The sequence below is a fragment of the Vanellus vanellus genome, assembly GCF_965231255.1.
Source record: "Vanellus vanellus genome assembly, chromosome: 24".
Classification (NCBI taxonomy): Eukaryota; Metazoa; Chordata; class Aves; order Charadriiformes; family Charadriidae; genus Vanellus; species Vanellus vanellus.
Genome location: NC_138929.1, coordinates 59,537 through 71,814, shown reverse-complemented (window position 1 = coordinate 71,814; position 12,278 = coordinate 59,537). Strand labels below are relative to the sequence as shown.

The 12,278-nt window shown below is 44.2% G+C and overlaps 1 protein-coding gene across 1 annotated transcript; it reads left to right on the top strand.

Annotated features, from left to right (window-relative positions):
- Window positions 1–1,705: 1,705 nt before the first annotated feature.
- LOC309681066 (G protein-activated inward rectifier potassium channel 1-like) lies at window positions 1,706–11,507 on the top strand (the record flags this gene model as incomplete). The annotated part of the gene is made up of 3 exons (XM_082494868.1): window positions 1,706–2,544; window positions 8,010–8,226; window positions 10,906–11,507. The coding sequence occupies exons 1-3, from the start codon at window positions 1,894–1,896 to the stop codon at window positions 11,505–11,507; spliced, it is 1,470 nt and encodes a 489-aa protein (XP_082350994.1). The 5' UTR covers window positions 1,706–1,893.
- Between the last annotated feature and the right edge of the window lie 771 nt (window positions 11,508–12,278).

Below are 12,278 nucleotides of genomic sequence, written 5' to 3'. Positions count from 1 at the left end.
GTTTTAAACTGAAAGAGGGGAGATTTAGATGAGATATTAGGAAGAAATTCTGTACTGTGAGGATGGTGAGACACTGGTCCAGGTTGCCCAGAGAAGCTGTGGCTGCCCCATCCCTGGAGGTGTTCAAGCCCAGGGGCTTGGAGCAACCTGGGCTGGTGGGAGGTGTCCCTGCCCAGGGCAGGGGGGTGGAACTAGGTGATCTTTAAGGTCCCTTCCAACCCAAACCATTCTGTGAGTCTATGATTCCATATTTGCAGTAAAAAATATGTGCTTAATTTGGGGAGGAAATTGGAGGGAAGAGAACTGATCCTCTTGAGTTCTGGAAAATATGGCTCCTGAAATACCACAAAGCACCTACTGCAGCTATGCACAGAGCCTTCTTGGAAAGTATTAATGAAGTAATGTCAAGACTGATAGTGTGAACATCTTAAAAATACTTGCTTATGCTTTAGCATTTGGTGAAAATACTGAAATTAAACTTCAGACAAATAGTTTATTCAATCTAGAACTGAAGCAAAATGTAATTGCCAGTTTTTACAGATGTATTTCCTAAAACCTCAGTAACTGCGGGCTACAGTTTTGTAATGACAATGCTTTTCTGTGGGGACTGAGGCAAAAGAAGGGTTAAGCATGGTAGAACTAATAGGGAGGAATAAGCAGCTGCAGCACTGTTCTGGCAGACAATGAAGTTGTGTGAAGCTACTCCCTAGATAAGGAGGTCCTGCTCACAGGGAAGAGAGATTCCCTTTTCAGTGGGAACATGATCTTTTAGGGCACGCGATGGTGTAAACAAGTAAAGTAGAAAATTACTGGCCTTGGTAGAAAAGTATATAAAGAGCACGCTTGCTTAATAAAGCTGATTTTGATCCTGCATATCGGAGTCTGTGCCCCTTCATCTCTGACACTTTTCTTAAAATCAGATGTTGAAATGAGTGACCTGAATCATAATACTGTTCTTATATACCTGAGAATTAAATTTCAATACCAATTATTTTTGAGAAACAACATTAAAAATAATAAGGGGCAGGGGGAAGTCAGTAGCATAGCCCCACTTTGAACTTCTAATGCCATTAGTAATTAACACTGCTGATTTTGATCTTTTCCGCCCATCAAAAACACGACAGCTGCACTGAAATCACTTCAGCTTCTGGGGAACTGTCTTCGGAACAGCTGGCTTCTCTGCTGGCTCGGCGGCAGGCAGGCACTCCTGTGGACTAGGCCTGGTCTACCTGGAATATTTATTTTCCTTCAAAGGCGGCCTGAGGATTAGCATCTTCTCATCCCTTTGTTCAAGAGCCGACCTATCTCACCATTTCAAGATCCCTTGCGCTACCGGCGACGCGGCCGCTCGGCGGGTGACTCCCTGCCGCTCACGCGACGATTCTCAGCTCCGGCAGCGCGAACTCCGCGACCAGGCTGCGACGGCGACACGACATCCGTAACGCGATCATCAGCCGTCCTCGCCCGGCGGCCCCCGAGCGCGGAACGCGGCGCTGACTGCCAACGGCTTGCGGCACAAAGAGCCGGAGACCTGCCGCCCGCCCCGGCGGAGACCGGCTCCCCCGCCCGGGCCGCCCCGCGGCGCTCAGCGAGGCGGCCCCGGCTCTGCCCCCGCCCCGGTCCCCACCGAGCTCCGCCCCGCCCGCCCCCCGGCCCAGCTCAGCCCCTGGCTGCGCAGTCCCGCCAGCGCTGGGCCGGTCTCGTCGCGGCTGCTCTGTCCGACCTTCCCTCCTGCTGCCGGCGGCTGGTTCCCCCTCCGCGGGCACCTGGGCTTACCCCGCTCCCCGCGGGCCGGCGCCGTGCTCGGCGGCTGCTGCGCGGAGGCAGCGCGGTGCCACCGCCCGCCCCTCGCCCCGCCGCAACCTCACGGCGGCCGCCGCCGGCTCCGGCGGCATGTCTGCCCTGCGCAGGAAGTTTGGGGACGAGTACCAGGCGGTGGGCCCTGCTCGCAGCGGCACCCGCAGAGAGCGGCAGCGCTTCGTGGATAAGAACGGGCGTTGCAACGTGCAGCACGGAAACCTGGGAGGCGAGAGCAGCCGCTACCTCTCCGACCTCTTCACCACGCTGGTGGACCTCAAGTGGCGCTGGAACCTGCTTATCTTCCTGCTGACCTACACCGTTGCCTGGCTGGTCATGGCCTCAATGTGGTGGGGCATCGCCTACCTGCGAGGTGACCTGCACCGGCCACATGACAACGCCTACAGTCCGTGCGTGGCCAACGTGTACAACTTCCCCTCCGCCTTCCTCTTCTTCATAGAGACTGAGGCCACCATTGGCTATGGACACCGCTACATTACTGAGCGCTGCCCCGAGGGCATCGTGCTTTTCCTCTTCCAGTCACTGCTGGGCTCCATCGTCGATGCATTCCTCATCGGCTGCATGTTCATCAAGATGTCCCAGCCCAAGAAACGAGCCGAGACACTAATGTTCAGCCATGCTGCAGTCGTCTCGCAGCGGGATGGCAAGCTCTGCCTCATGTTCCGTGTCGGCAACCTCCGCAACAGCCACATGGTGTCTGCCCAGATCCGTTGCAAGCTGATCAAGGTGAGGCCTGGTGTGACAGTGGGTGGTATAGGACACCTGCGTTACAGTGGGTGACAGAGACAGGGCACAGGCCAAGTGGAACCATGTGTCCATAGTGCGGGGAGCACGGGGCTTCCCCTGTGCAGTCCCTGCTGCTGCCTGCTGGTGGGCTCTGCCCTGCCCCAGGGACAGCTTCCCCATCCCTTGGTGTGTGGGTGAGTGGACGTGGCTGGGGCGGTATGAAGGGCTTCAGAAAAATTTGCCATGGCCGCCCATAGTGGGAGCCATGAAAGAGCCAGGCAGGTGTAGGGGGAAAAGACAGTCTCATCAGAGAGCTCCCAGAGGCATTCCAGTGGATTGTGAGGCTGCCGGGAAACCGATTTGGTGAGGAGGGATGGATGTGTCAGGATATAGGATAGCTGCAGGGAGGGATACTAAGGCATGCCCTTTAGCAGGTGATGGCTGGGAATATGAAATCGATTATAACCATTTTGTGTGCCATTAAATTAGGACAAAGATTAACCTTGACCTCTTCTTCCCCTTGGGGAAACTTGGGGAGCTTTAATTTGTAGTTCCTTGCCCCATGGTTCCAGCTAGTAGCCTCCCAGCATTGCAGAGGGATTGTGCGCAGGTGCTTCAGTGGAAAGGCCCTTTGATTGTCATGGGTATCTATTTATTAATCACTGACAATGGTCCGCATAATTCAGAGTGCAAGGAAACGGGAATTCAAAGGAGATCATAACGTGAAAAATAAGTCATTAGGAGACAGTAGGGTCTGGCACGCACCGAAGTCTGCAGGAGACATTGGGCAGGAGTAGAATGGAAGGAAAACACTGTGCGACACGCCAAGACAAAGCAACATAGCCGCTCATCGCAGCTACCTCTTGTCACGGGAGCGTGCTCGATGGGGATCATCAGAAGCTGGATGCGAGCGATGACATTAATTTCAAAATATCATATTTGGATGTCATAAATGTTGTGTATTCTCTATGGTAATCTTCTCTTTGGAGCACCTCTTTGGCCATTTTAATAACCTGCAGAAACAAGCAGTATACAGTAGGTGATGGGACAATGGTAAATGCAAAAGGTTGTTTTCCTCCTGTTCTGTGCAGGAAGCTTGACTGAACTGTTAATTTTTCTTGCTGCAGAATACCATTTAAAATGGAGAATCTGCTAAGATTCAAAAAGAGGTTGCGTGTATATATATGGGAACAAGCTGTCAGGAGTTAAAATGGAGCAATTTTTGTAGGAACCAGAAAGCCAGCTAAACCATGATTTTGTTGACCTCTAACTAATCAAAATTAGCAGAAAGCTTCCTCTAAAGTATTTAATTCTGTCCATCATCCAAGATAGAATGCAAGTCAAAGTAGAATAAAAGCAGTGTCACAGCTGTGGTTTTACAGTCATAGTAGTTCACTATAAACTTACTTTGAAATAAGACACTCAACACACAATGTGGTGTGCTTTCTGCTGGTGATTCTGTTGCTACACAATGCTGATATGCAGATGATTGGGACAGAAAACACAAGGACATTTGACGGACCTGCTTGATAGCTGTTTCATAGACTAGATAATGAATCTGTGAGTAATACTTGATTTCTTTCAAATGATCATCATGCCTGTGACTTTTCTTCAAGCTGCTTTGCAACCTTTGGCAAATACAAGCTATGGACACAGGAAAGTTTAAAAGTGAATGTCTGTGTACTAGTTGCCCCCTCAGTCCTCATTACAAGATGTGGTATTAGTTCCCATGTTTTTCTGTAAATCCTCCTCAGCTGAGGTGCCCCTTGAACTGGACACATCATTCCAGCAGTCATAGCAGCCGTTCCAGCAATGTGTGAATTTACATCACCTGCTTTAAAGTAGCTTTGTGTGTCCTGTAAACCTATGGTGAATATGCTGGAACTTGCTTCCCATTTATCTTTAGCGAGTTCTGCCTTTTTGTGATTTGTGCTCTTTCCGCTGTGCTTGGTACAGTGCTGTTGACAGCTGATCTTGCTACACTTCTCCTGCACCCGATTAGATAGCTAGATTATTTTTTTTAACTTGTGTCACAGTGAAAGAATGTGAAGAAATATGTCTTATCACACTTTTGTATTTGAGATAGGAGCCATATTTAGTAGTGAACAGTGTTTCAGTGGGACCAATGGAGCCCTGAGGATTTACATTTGTAAAGAAAGTGCACCAATCCATGTCTGTCTGAATGGCATTTACTGAAAGAGTGATATATGCCTTAGGATATTAGGTAGATTATAGTGGTGCCACGACACTGTGCTGGCTTTTTTTGTGTTCCAGGGGACTGTGCAGCAGCATGATGTAGTGATGTCGCAGAAAAACTCTGAGTCCCTTTATGAACTGAGTTGTGGAGAGTTTGGAAAGCAAAGTTACAAGGCTAAGTGTGCGTGCTTCAGCAAAATCTTTTCCAAAAACCTGAGTCTTTCTAATTTACATTGAGTGCTCTAGAAGCAGGAAAAAGCAAACCCCTGGTGGAAAAAACAGAAAGAAGGTGGTTGGAACTAGCTGCTGAAAATGTGCCATTCCAGATCCTGGCCTTTTCGATGTCACAGTGAACTGTAATTTTCTGCCTCTTAATTCCTGGAGCTCACTGGTGTGCCTGAGTGATCTGGCGATAGCAGCAGCAACCAGCATCCACCGTATGCTGATCGGTATTGATTGTTTAAAATTCAGTTACGGTACCTATTTTTATCTTCTCTTGATGGGGCTATATATGCCACTGATAAGCATGGTAGTGTTGGTGTTGGTGTGTAAAGTGGCCTGTAAAATGTTTCAGCTAGTAGCGTAGGACATTTTGATTCAGAAAGCCGAGGAATGTAAAATCATTGTAACCTGTTTTCAACATGTAGTAACCAATAATTTTAAAAATAGAACTGTGAAGTGTGGTAGCCATAGAGCCAGTGTGCTTTGGGTTATGACCAGCAGGCACCTATTCTTTGAGCTGAAATTAACATCTTTGAAAAAACTGAAAGCAAACAAAATTGTAACAGAAAGTTCACAGATGGCAGTCATTGCAAATAAGTAAGAAGACCCATTATATTGTGATCTCGATAAGCAGGGCATGTGCAGAAAGTGCAAACAATATGTTTTTTAATATCACAGAATCATTCAGATTGGAGGGGACGGTGGGAAGTCTCTAGTCCAACCTCCTGTGTGGTGAACTAGGAGGTCAGACCGGGTTGCTTTGGGCTTTTTCCAGTCTGGTTTTGGAAACCTCTAAGGACAAAGACTGCACAGCCTTGCTGGGCAAGCTCTTCCACTGCTTTAGTGTCCTTATGATGGAAAAGTTTTTCTTCATTCCAGTCTGAACTTCTCTTGTCTTTTTTTATCAGGTGCAAGGCAATTAACCTTTGGAGCAACTCATCTAGACCTTTGGATTCTCCATCTCTGGCCACATTTAAAATTAAAGCTGGGGCATTTCTAAGTAATTGTGCCCTTGTTCAAGCATGTATTAATCTGCAGAATTTATTTGGCTTTGCGTTTTGCGGATGATCAAAAAAAAAGAATCACAAGTGTTCCTTCCAAACTTATTGTTGACAGTTTATAGTCTTCCACCCTGTTTTGTGATCCTTTGAGTAAAGCTATATATATGCAACAAAGGTCACTGGCTAGGAGTCTTAACATATTAGGGCTTAATTCAGGTTAATTTATTTTTATTTAACAAATAAGTTTAAAAATTGTCCGTGCCCTGCATAGGTCAGTCCTGTATGTAAGATACTGAATACCTCAAACGCAACCTTTTGCTTTCTCCCAGATCTGTTACCTTTAGTCATCCTTGACAGATTTGGTTACCATTGAGTGGATTTGATGAAAGACTCTCCTACAGTGAAAAATGGTTTGTAGATGAAACGTCTCTTAAGTCATTCAGGCAGCAATTTGTGCAGATATGCACGTCTTTGTCTAGGTAATTGTATTTGATAAAATTTCAGGTTTACATGTTGGTTCATACAGCTCACGTTGAGCCATGTTACCTTGGAGCAAAGATTGTACGTTGCCAACCAACTTGTGCGCCTGCTGGAAGAGCAGTAAGCAGGCAACAAACGCGGTGGCGCAGTCTGCACCTTAGTTCTGCGGGTTCTCTCAGGAAAAGAGAAAGGATATTTTTGCAGTAGTTTGATTACACCTTTGCATATAACAGAGACTGTCATGATTGCTACATAGTAGTGGTTTTGATTGCTTTTGTTTTATAGCACTGTCTTTTACCTCTCAAAGCACTAATAATCCATGAGAACGCTTTCACAAGCCATCAGCTAGTATTTTCCTTTCCCTGTCCTCATCAGTACTGGAGAAACTGACTCTTGTTTAAGGGAGAACTTGGTTATTTAGAGAGGAAGATTTTTATTTTTCCTCAGCAGAAAAACAGACACATAGCACATGAGTGAAATCATGTGTTGTGTTTAATAAGGAGCTGTACTCTACCAGCTACCTAACTGGTTATGTAATTACCAGTTAAAAATTCAGCATTTTTAAGATACAGGTGAAGCACAGAGATAATCTGAAGGTACACTACTTGCTTGGGGATTTTCTTTAAAGACAGAAACTTTCTTAAAAGAACACCAATCAGATCTAAGTCAACAGGAAATCTGCTAGCTTCAGCTTGCTCTCAGGGCTAATGGATGGAGTTTCCAAGCAATGGAACCAAGACATTTGTCAATACCAATGCATCACAGTTAAAACTACATGGTAACTCTGATGGAGTAATCTATCATATATAATCAGTAGTTGGCTTCTTAAAGAGTTAAGTGCTTTCTAATCAAGCAATAAGCAGAAAGGATTTTAAATAGGCCTTGCAAAGCTTTTCATTTTAATGGACAATTTCCAACAAAGACCTTTAAAGCAATCAACTGAGGAGCTTCCTGGCCAACTGATGTAATTTTTAGTTGTACTTTGAATACCAGGAAAATTTTGAGGGAACTCTACGGGGCCCATGAAAGCTATCATATCAGTATTTTTATTGGACCCGCGAAATGACATGAATAAAGACGGGCCACTTAGCTTAATAATAATCATAAGTTCATTATCAAGATCAACATGCAGTAGGTGCTACATGCAAATTGGCAAAGGAATTAGTAACATAAAAATAACGAAACATGAATTCAGGCAGTGGATTAAAATGTGCATGGCTTCTGGATTTTGTTCTCATTAACGGGAAGTTTTGTCACGGGATGTTCATGGCAAACATCCATTATAAAACATGTAGTGTGGTACCAAACATTTTTGTCAAAATTTATACATATATATATATATCTCATAGTAAAGTAAAGTTTGTAAATGATGATGATATCTAGTGGCATAATAAGAAAAGTCAAAATTGGTCATATACAGTATCCTTATAGTATTTAGCTTTACTTATATCTACAGACCTAATATATAGATGATAATATTACGAAAGAGGCAGGTTTAAACTTCATTGCATTGCTTTTCGTGTTTTGCCTCATATGGTGATTACTAAATCATCTTTTCATCTTTAGTCCCGACAGACACCGGAGGGAGAATTTCTGCCGCTAGACCAGTGTGAACTGGATGTTGGATTTGGAACTGGAGCTGACCAGCTGTTTTTAGTTTCCCCATTAACTATCTGTCATGAAATTAACTCAAAGAGCCCCTTTTTTTGTCTCTCACAACGATCACTAAGAAGCGAGCAATTTGAAATAGTTGTCATCCTTGAAGGAATCGTTGAGACTACGGGTAAGATTTAGAATAATACGCATGCTCTGATTTTTAGTCTTTGTTTTCAGTCCTGATATTTTCAGCAAGGCAGCTGTTAATCCTTTCAGGATGCTAATCCTGGATGCTCCAGAATATCCTGCCATATGCTACAGAGCTTCAGTGGCCTTTACCGGCAAACAGGAGACCTCCCTTCCCCACAGGGCTCTGCGTTACCGATGTGCAAAGTGGCCAATACATCTGAGAAGAGATGTACCCTGCCACTCTTTGAGTGTGGCATGTAGAGGAGTAGAACACCCCTGAGGCTTCTGTTTTAAGGACCACTGCTCCGAAAGAACGTTGAACGTTAAAAGTTGCCGATGCTGCAAAATCACTTTCAGCCTAGCTTGCATTAAATTGAATGCAAAATAACAAAACCAGTTTTATAGTAGAAATACATACCACATAGTTGTAAAGATTGTAGGAACATGTGGTTATCAGCAAATATGAGCAAGGCTTTGGGTTTTTTAAACTTTTTTTTTTTAAATTCTGATACAGTGTTGTCCAGATGACAGCTGACTTTGTGGCCTTGTCTTTTGAGGACTTAATTCTTTTATGAATCCTGTGACAATGTGCTCCAGTTACTTAAGAACCTCTGCATTGACAATCCATGCATACTGTTAAAGTCCAAATCATTCCATAGGTTCATCGATATTCTGATCTTCTTCTCCCTTCTTTTGAGGATTTTTTATACTTTGATTAATCAAGGAGCATTTTCATCCTTCTTTCAACAAGATTACTGGTTGCCCAGTTCCCACCTTAGAAACAGTGATGTCCTTTTGGCACAGCCAAGCTCATCCATCCCATGCTGGACAGGAAACAGAACCGACAGATTACTGTGAACGTGCCGGACTGACCTCTAAACGAATACACAATCCACCACGGCAGAACACTCTTTCTCGTTGAGTGCAGCAGTCTTTAGATCCTCACAGAAGCCTCTTCTGATCCCACAACTGAACCATGTATCTTAGATAAGCATGCATTCATAACCACACTTAATGCAATTACCTGACCAGGTATCACAAGGAAAACTTTTTGTACTTGTCTGAGCATTAATGTGGCAGTAACTGGAGAGCAAATCAGAGTTTGGGCTTACCAACTGCAAATTCTGCCTCTGAAGAGTACCATGACAGGAAGTCTTAAAGCTCTACTCATCTGGGATGCTTGTATTAATTATCATCATCACGGTTATGCTGAGATTGTAGCAGATTTGTTGACTTGGTTAGAACACATTTTAGCTGTCACTTCAGACATGTAAATACTTGCTAATGAAGTATGTTTGCACTAAGTGCAACAAATTCTTCTACAATCTTTACAGCAGTACCTGTGTCTTACACAGCTGGAAGACAGCTGCAGTGTCTCTGCACAGCTTTTTTCTTGACATACTGTTTGGAGAAAAAGTAGCCTAGCCTATAGAAGGAATTGAATATTAAATTTTTCATTTAGCTCTGGCTCCCCTTACGCCTGATCTTTGCCAGAGAATTCTGTAAGTCTCTGCCAAGCAACGGTTCTTTCACCCAAGGTGTCGTGGTTTAGGCTGGGCTGGCTACTAAACGAATGACAGATGCTCTCTTTTAACCTCTCTCCCTTCCCAGAAGAGAAGAGAGAGAGAATAAGGGAGAGAGACTTATGGGTTGAATAGAAACTAAAGTACTTTAATGAAATATGAAACTAAAACTATTAACAATAAAAAGACAATAATATTAATAAGAAAATAATGAAATACATATAATATATACAACCCCCCTATCAAGCTCCCAGGATGATGGTCGCATCACCGGCAGGCATGGGGAAAGTCCAGAAAAGTCCAGACTGGACTCAGCAACGGACAGGAACCGGATTCTGGATCTGGATTCAGGAATGCACGGATTGAGATCAAAGGCAGACAAACAGACAGAGTCCTCCTTGGACGTTGGCTGTTGAAGAAAGAGGCTGACCCTTTGATCCCTCAGCTTTTGTACTGAGCATGAGGCAGATGGGATGGAATACCCTGTTGGTCGGTTTTGGGCCACCTGTCCTGTCCGCTCCTCCCTGCAGGTGGGACCCTTCTATGCTTTTCTGCTTCCGACCCTCCAACGGGGCACACAACAAAGTGAGCTGCCCTTGGGTCTTATAGCAGTAAGTATAAGCAGGAGCCTCTCCGAACACCATTCCTTAGTGTTAACTATAAACAGCGGACCTTATCACTCTGGAAGCAGGCACTCTCTGAAAAACATACTGCTAATTTCAGAGAGTGCAGTCAGTTAGAAAAGACTTAAAAGTAAAATTACTGAAAAGAAAATTGGGTTTGTTCTACTTCAAACCAGGACAGAAGGTGACTTCCAGGAAACAGTATTACATGCAAACTATATGATTGTTTTTGCTAGCAAGCTTATGCTATCTTAATTTTATGTTTTGCTTTTATCAAAAGCTGTTTGCTCCGTGTGAGTCTGCAATATTTACTCCGGCATTTGCATAAAAATCTAGTAAATCAATTAGAGGCATGCCGTTGACTGTCGGGAGATTGACTAGGAACAATCGCTCTATTTGATAATCTAGAAATTTGTTAACTTACAGGCTGCAATTGAATTTTATCCATCAGCCTTACCTTGTATTTTTTGTTCAGTATGCCGGTCTGCTTGCTTGCATTAGAATGTCATGCTCTTGTCTTTGTCTCTGTAGGAATGACGTGTCAAGCTAGGACCTCGTATACAGAAGATGAAGTTCTTTGGGGTCACAGATTCCTCCCGGTAATGTCCCTAGAAGATGGCTTTTTCCGTGTTGATTATTCTCAGTTTCATGCTACGTTTGAAGTCCCCACTCCTCCTTACAGTGTTAAAGAGCAAGAAGAAAACCTATCCCTGTCAGCACTTTTGAATAGTCCTGTTGATGATAACAAAACCAGAAGAGAACAGATTTGTCCACTTGACTGTATTGATATGTCAGGAGAGAAAAACAAGCACCCTTTTAAACTTCAGAAGATTAGCTTGAGAAAGGAAGACTTTCCAGGAAGAGCCCTGAGAATGAGTTCCAGTAACACAGAGAAGACTTGCAGTACCAGAGATTTCTTGAAAATTCAAGAAATAAGTTCCATCTGTCATGGTGAAGACAGTGATGACCGGATACAGCTGAAAGCTTTAAAAATAAATGTCGGGGCTTTGACTCAGTCTACTGGCGATCTCAAGTTACAGAAGAACCCTCCAAGTATGTGTGCTCTAGAGATGAAAATGGAAGATAATTTTCCTACCAAACTTCAAAAAATGAACTCTGATCGCCTCTCTTAAGAGCAGAGGCAACAGGAGTTGTTGCTGATAAACTGCATTCGAGGCTGCAGCCCTGAAAGAGTTGTCTTACAGTAAAGTCAAAATTTGGTTTTGCCACTTTCAGGGAGAACGATCCTTTTTTTATAATTGCTCTGTACAGATCCAACCTAGGTAGCGGAATAGGACTTGTAGGGGCAGTAAGGTTAGTCTGTCGTGCCAAAGAGATTGCTGCCCTAATGATGTTTATCAGCATGCTCGTTGCAAATCTACATTGTCTTCCATATATGCAGATGCTTTTTCACAAAGCAAGGACCGGATCTTTAGTTGCAGAGTGCAATGTTCAGAGATCAAGCCAAAAAGGGTGTAAAACCAGGTGAAAGACAATTTTGTGCAGCTCAGATCTTGGACTGTTCCTAACGTGTAGAACAGCAGAACACAGGAAGAATCTGTGATGCTGCTTGGTCGTAGTCCAGTTTTCTCAGTGACCCCGTTGGAAGGTGGCCTTCCTGTGCACCCTGGTGACATGCATCCTTCTTTCTCTGTGATTGTGGCATGCCAGCTCCGTGCCCCCAGAATCTCGTTCATTGTCATTCAGGTAATGGAAGTGGTTTGCGGTAGCCATTTGTGTCATTTGACTCACACAAGCTCTCATAAACATGAGGATCATTTTACCCTGTCCAAAATTAGACCCCAGCATTCAGTCAGGTGGATCGCATACTGAATTTTAACAACCGTTATCACCACTTACTGTGGAGGGAACTTGAGATTGGTAGCTCAACTTAATGGTATGTC